The sequence below is a fragment of the Cryptomeria japonica genome, chromosome 10 (genome assembly GCF_030272615.1).
Source record: "Cryptomeria japonica chromosome 10, Sugi_1.0, whole genome shotgun sequence".
In the NCBI taxonomy this organism is placed as follows: domain Eukaryota; kingdom Viridiplantae; phylum Streptophyta; class Pinopsida; order Cupressales; family Cupressaceae; genus Cryptomeria; species Cryptomeria japonica.
Genome location: NC_081414.1, coordinates 191,389,296 through 191,396,107, shown reverse-complemented (window position 1 = coordinate 191,396,107; position 6,812 = coordinate 191,389,296). Strand labels below are relative to the sequence as shown.

At 30.8% G+C, this 6,812-nt stretch overlaps 1 protein-coding gene across 1 annotated transcript; it reads right to left on the bottom strand.

Moving 5' to 3' along the window:
* Window positions 1-545: 545 nt before the first annotated feature.
* LOC131079186 (probable E3 ubiquitin-protein ligase ARI8) lies at window positions 546-1,574 on the bottom strand. The gene has a single exon (XM_058017091.2). The coding sequence runs from the start codon at window positions 1,572-1,574 to the stop codon at window positions 546-548; it is 1,029 nt and encodes a 342-aa protein (XP_057873074.2).
* Window positions 1,575-6,812: the final 5,238 nt, after the last annotated feature.

The following is a 6,812-nucleotide window of genomic DNA, read 5'->3' as shown; positions in this document are numbered from 1 at the left end:
TCAATTTGAATTATTATAGGTATTAATATACAATCTTGAAAACTCTTGGCAATTTTTAAAAAGATCTCTTCAAAATTTGTAAACCCTTGATATTAGCTACCTGCTCATGATAATGATTGTTAACAGAATGTTTACATCTTATTCATTTCCTTGGCTTTCAGTTGAAATGCATCACTAGGAGGATTTTGCAAGAAATATGCTGTAAGCTGTATGCCCAATGTCAATCTACGTAATTTAATGTCAGACCTTTAATTTAATTTATTAAATGTTTTGGCAGACTTCTCGTTTACAAATTCATTTCCAAATTACTTGCCTTTCACAGTTTGCAATTTATTTTGATCGTATTTCTACACCATTAATATTATTGAAATCAGATGAAACTCAAATCAAGTCACGCTCACTGCTCCTGTCCATGAAGTGAATGGTCATATATTAAAATAATGGAGTGACAATTACGCCATCAATTAAACTGGCTGCACTGAAAGTTGACACCTGTGTTTTCACATTAAGCTACAATTCTTTCTTTCAAGTTCATCTACATCATCTTAACTATCGTAATACCAATCACAGGCATAATGAGCATCATCGTCGAACCAATTGCCAAGGCAGAACCAGCAAAACTCAAAGCAACATGGAAATACACAAGTCATATGCCTGCAACCTCCACCTTTCTCAATGGCAGAATTACACTTGGGGCAACGCTTTGTGTTAACCAACTTCCAGTTTTCTGTTTTCCCAAAATCATTGTTCTCCAACATACTCTTTTTTGCAATCTCACAATCTACTGGACCATGAGCTTCCTCTAAACAGTTCCAACAAAACTCATAACAGCATTCACAAGTAACCTCATATGACCCTGACCCACTTCCATGATTACCCACTTCAACAGCATACTCACAACCAGGGGCTGGACACCATTTGATTGTTTTCTTGCTTTCAACATACGACCTAACAAGGTACTGTCTGTACATTTTTAGATAACGTTCCTCACAAGAAACCAATAAAGAAAGCACCATTTCTTGACCTAGAGAACATTTACAAAATGGTTCAAGGCATTTCAGTCTGAGACATCTTGCTCCTGCTTGATCTATTATTTCTTGAATCCAGTTTAGCCAACACCCAATACAAAAATAATGCCCACAAGTGCCTCCTCTCATTCCATTGATGCTAAAACTATCACCGCAAACACCACATTCCATCACTGAATTTGGATCAACCTCTGAAACCCTAGTTTTGAATAGCCCTAAATCTCTTCTTATGTCCTCCTCCTTCACAAGCCACTCATCAATCACCCTCTCGAAATCCCACCCAAAGTGAAGCAAAAGAATAACAGCCTCATCTCTAGAGATGGATAGGATGGAGCAAACACTTGCCATTCGCTCTTCTTGGCGCTGGCATATATCTTCCTCCTTCACAACAGTATATATGTTTATCTTCTTCTCATGATGCTCCTGCTCAAAGAAATCAGTTACCTGGTTTTCATCTTCAAGTTCATCACTATCACAAAAATATTTATCAAAAGTATATTCTTCATCTTCTCCCTGGTTATGATGAAGATCGTCTTTGCCATCCATATTTTCAACGCAAACTCACCCACACTATAAAAACAGAGACAAAATACATTTATTGAAGCAAGATCTCACTAAATTTATAGACCATTTTTTTTTCAAATTATATGGACGACATGTATTTCTAAAGATAGAATTAGCTATTTTTTTACTTCGCCTAATAATAGCTTGAGGTCACGGCTTATGGTAAAGAAATATTAATATAAAATAACTATATAATTTTAAAGTGAATGTTATTAATATAAATTAATATGTTTATTTTTAAAAGAGTTATTTAAAATATATTTTAAAAAAATATTTTGAAGGTGGTTATCATTTTTTTAAATTTGATTTAATTTATTTTAATTGTGATTAATTTTTTTAGGAGTTTGTATTGTGTAGATGAGACTTGAAGTTCTTTCTAATTCATTATGAAATTTATTAAATTGATTCAAATTTTCAAAAGTGTAATCAATTTTCTTGCTTATTTTGAGTTCTTAGTCAATCTATATAATTTGCATTAAATGATTTAAATGTGAAGAACTCTAATTTGAATATATCAATGCTTCTATACAACTCTTTTTTCACATAATACATATATTTCTTTATGGAGTAAAGAGATAGAAAAACAAGACATATATATTATTTATTTAAAAAAAAAAAACTAAGAAAAATCTTTTATATAAATAAAAATAAAATAAATAATGTACATAAAATAAAAATTAATAAAATTATCTTTAAAAGATTTTATAAAATCTATATATAACACAAATTTATTAACTTCAAACCTAAAAAATAACTTTTCATGTATTTAGTGTATCTCTAAGTAAAAAAATTTATATAAATAAAAATAAAATAAATAATGTACGTAAAATAAAAATTAATAAAATTATCTTTAAAGGATTTTATAAAATCTATATATAACACAAATTTATTAACTTCAAACCTAAAAAATAATTTTCATATATTTAGTGTAACTCTATTAATTTTATTTTACATATATTGTTTAATTTAAATTCTATTATATTATTTTTATTTGAATAAGTATTTCTATATAAATTTAAATTTTACTTCTTAAAAAATTATAAATTGTTATTTCAATAAAAAATTATACTTTAGAAAGATTACAAGTTCAAATTATACAAAATAGTAGGGTATGGATATGTAGCCTTATGAACTTTGACCCATAAATGATAAAAATAAAATATAAATAAAAATAAATAAATAAAAATAAAATAAAATAAAAATTATTCTTTTAAATATATATCAACTATATTTTAAATTTTTTTTCATTAAATTTACCATTATCATTATAAAATTTCTCTCAACAAAATTATAATTAAAAAATTAAATTAAATAATTAATAAAATATAACCGTTAAATATGTAAGATACTAACATTCAAGAAAATTTATTAAAGTCAAAATGAATTTAGGTGGTTCTATTTGGTGACCTATTGATCAAGAATTGGAATAATGATTGCAGCTCAATTTTGCAAAGGCAAAATAATTTAAAATTCATTCTTATATTTTAAATATTCTATATCACTAGTCTTATCTAGCCTCTTATGTTAATTAATTAAAAATAATAATAATTAATTAGATTAGCCATTTAGCTAATTAAGTAGTTTAGCCTGGCATTTATCTATATATCGCTTTTTTTTTTTTACTTTTATTTAAAACTTCTATAATCTTAAACAAAACTAACTTTAAATCTTATTCATCTAATGACTAAATTAATCTTAATCATTCATCTCCAACTACCAACCACTTAAATAATTATAATTCATATCATCAATCCTTAATCAAATTAATCTTCAATCCTAGACATCAATTTAATCCTAGCTTCATTCAGATTGAAGCAAGTAATATATAACGACATTGAACAAAGGCTCATGTCTCCGTAGGGTCATGAGTCTATTTGGCATAAGCCACGTACAATTCATGCCCCTACGTGGACATGACACTTTATCCTTTTATTTATAGGCATCGACACTTGTTGTGAACTAAAACCAATAACCGTGGCAGTTTCACGAACCAGCAAGTTGTCAAAATTATCATAGAAGATTAATAGTTTGAGTTATATATATATATACACACACACACATCGGAGGTAAAACATATTCATTGGAGTGATCTTATTAAAGTCTATCCTCACTACATATTACTAGACAATTGTATTCTCTATCTTTGATCTAAATTCCTTAACATGGTATCAGAGCCAAGTTGGTAGAGAAATAATAAAATAGTGACATCTCTTTTCTAAAAAAATTCAGACTTTCACTCAAAATCAAAGGAAAAACAATCATGGTGAACAATGTTAGAGTGGAGGATAGACTCGAAGGCACGTCCAACTTCGTCTCATGGAGAATTCGAATAATAGCAATTCTTCAAGAACTCGAACTAGATGCATACATAGAGGAAGATACTAAGATGCCTAAAGACAAGCCAGAGAAAACAACCTGGAAAAGACACAACAACAATGCTAAGAAAATCATAATTGATGTTGTTAAAGATCACATTCTCCCAACCATTCAAAACTCATATGAAATAAATAATGCAAGCAGATTGCTCACTTTAAAACAACAATTAATGCATATCTACATGAACAAAGGAGAAACAATCACATCCTATTTCATTGAGGATTTCAGAACTAAAAGACTAATTGTCAACTACTGGGAATAATATAGATGATATGGAGCTATCTCTAATAGCACTTAAGAGATTACCATCTAGTTGGGAATCCTTTATTCAAGGCATTAGTGCTTGTCCGACACTTCCAAAATTCGATCAAATCAAGAATGATTGTACTCAATAAGAATCTCAACTAATCACAAGATGATTGGGTCCAAACAAAGGGGGAGAAATTCAAGCACTACATGCTAACACAAGCAACAAAGGGAAGAAAAGAAAGTTCAAATGGAAGAGAGAAAATAATCAAAAAATCAAAGACTTCTCCAAGATTCAATGCTACAAGTGTGATAAATTTGGACACACTCACAGGTTTTGCCCAGAAAGAAAGAAAGCTCAGGCAACCATAGCTGAAGTCAAGGAAGTAGAGAATCCTCTATTTTTCTTAGCCTTATCAAGTGAACTAAACTCAAACAAACATATGTGGATAATCGACAGTGGAGCATATTGACACATAACCGCCTTTAGAGATCAATTCGAAACCTTTGAAGGCCACTCAACTGAAGAAGTTACAATAGGAGATAGTTCGACCTATCTAGTGAAAGGAATTGGGACCTGCTCAATTCAATTAAGAATGGAAGTTACATTACAATTGAAAGATGTTCTGTTTGTACCAGGTATCAAAAGGAATTTGGTCTCTATTTCAGGACTAGATGATCAACGATATCGTGTCACCTTCCATGAAGATAAAGTTCTCCTCTGGCCTAAAAACTCTAATATAAAGAATGCTATTCCTATTGGATCTAGATATGGTAGTTTATATAAATTATGTAATACTTGTAAACAAGCACTAAATTATGAATTATCAAACTCTAATAAAATTTGGCATAGCATATTAGGACATCTTCGATTTAGTGCCCTACCTTATATAGGAAAAATTACCACGGGATTACCCAATCTAAAATCTGATCATGTTGGAACTTGTAAAGGATGTGCTCTAGGGAAGAACTCAAAGGGGTCCTTTCCCTCAAGTGAACACAAATCAAAAGTTATACTAGAACTTGTCCACACTGATTTGTGTGGTCCAATGTCATTACTATCACTAGGGGGATTCTTCTATTATGTGATATTTGTTGATGATTACTCTAGGAAAAGTTGGATCTATTTCATAAAACTCAAAGAATCAAATGAAGTGCTATTGAAATTTAAAAAATTTAAGGCCCTAGTGGAAAATAAAAATGGGAAGAAAATAAAGACTCTAAGATCAGATAATGGGGGTGAATATATCTCTGAAAAATTTAAAGAATTCTCCGTTTCTGTTGGGATTAAGAGGGAGTGTACTGTACCTTATAATCCTCAACAAAATGGAGTTGCAGAAAGAAAAAATAGAAGCATCATCAAAGCTGCTAAAGCCATGATGCATGATCAAAATATATATATCTCATTTTTGGCTAAACACTCAAATATAGTTGTGTACATTCAAAATAGATGCCCTCGTTCAATCCTAGAGAATATAACACTTGAAGAAGCCTTTATAGGAAATAAACCAGATTTAAGCCATCTAAGAATCTTTGGTTGCCATGTGTATATTCACATTCCTAAAGAAAAGAGAACCAAACTAGAACCCTCCGGGAAGAAAGGCCTATTTGTTGGCTATAGTGAAACCATTAAAGGATACAAAGTCTATATTCCAGGACGAAGATCTATTGAAATCAATAGAGATGTCAAATGTGAAGATGTTTCTTATAAACTAACTCTAAGTGCAGAAGATGATCTAATCGCAGAATCAGATGAAAATCCTACAATTGAAAATCAGAGGGAGAATAGCATAGAAAATCATGAACTTCAATCACCTAATTTCAAGAATGCGGAAAATCTTAACAAAAAGAAAAGACCACTATGGGAAAGAAATATGATTGAAGAAAATAATGTGGAACCCGATGAAATCTTCAAAGAGAATAAGAAAACAAGAAGTCAATCATGTTGTTGCACTCATGACCGAACTTACAAAATCTGAACCATCAAATGTTGAAGGGGCTTTCACATGTCAAGCTTGGAAAGATGCAATGATTGAGGAATACCAATCTAGCTTAAAAAATGATGTCTAGGACATTATACCTAGACGAAAAGACAAATCAATTGTCTCATCAAAGTGGTTATTCAAAATCAAATATGCACCAGATGGTAGTATTGAAAAACACAAAGCTAGATTCGTTGCCAGGGGGTTCTCTCAAAAGGATGGAATTGATTACGAAGAGACATTTTCTCCATTTGCCCAATATACTTCTGTAAGAACCATCATTGCCATTGCAACTTCCAAAGCGTAGAAGATACACCAAATGGATGTGAATACCGAATTTTTGAATGGTATTATTGTGGAAGACGTATATATAGAACAACCTGAAGGATTTTCTACACATGATAAAAATCTCTATGTGTGTAGAATAAAAAAAATCTCTCTACAGCCTTAAGCAAGCTCCCAAGGCATGGTACGGAAGGATAGATAGTTATCTCTCCAAACTAGGATATTCCAAAAATGAAGCAAACTCTAATATATACTTCAAAATATCGGATGGTGACATGTTAATACAGGAGAAGATCACCTCATTGCAAAATGCAAACAAGATCTTGTGGTT

Bases quoted from the DNA above. Each gene is read 5' to 3' on its own strand.
- LOC131079186 (XM_058017091.2), bottom strand. From the start codon at position 1,574: ATGGATGGCAAAGACGATCTTCATCATAACCAGGGAGAAGATGAAGAA.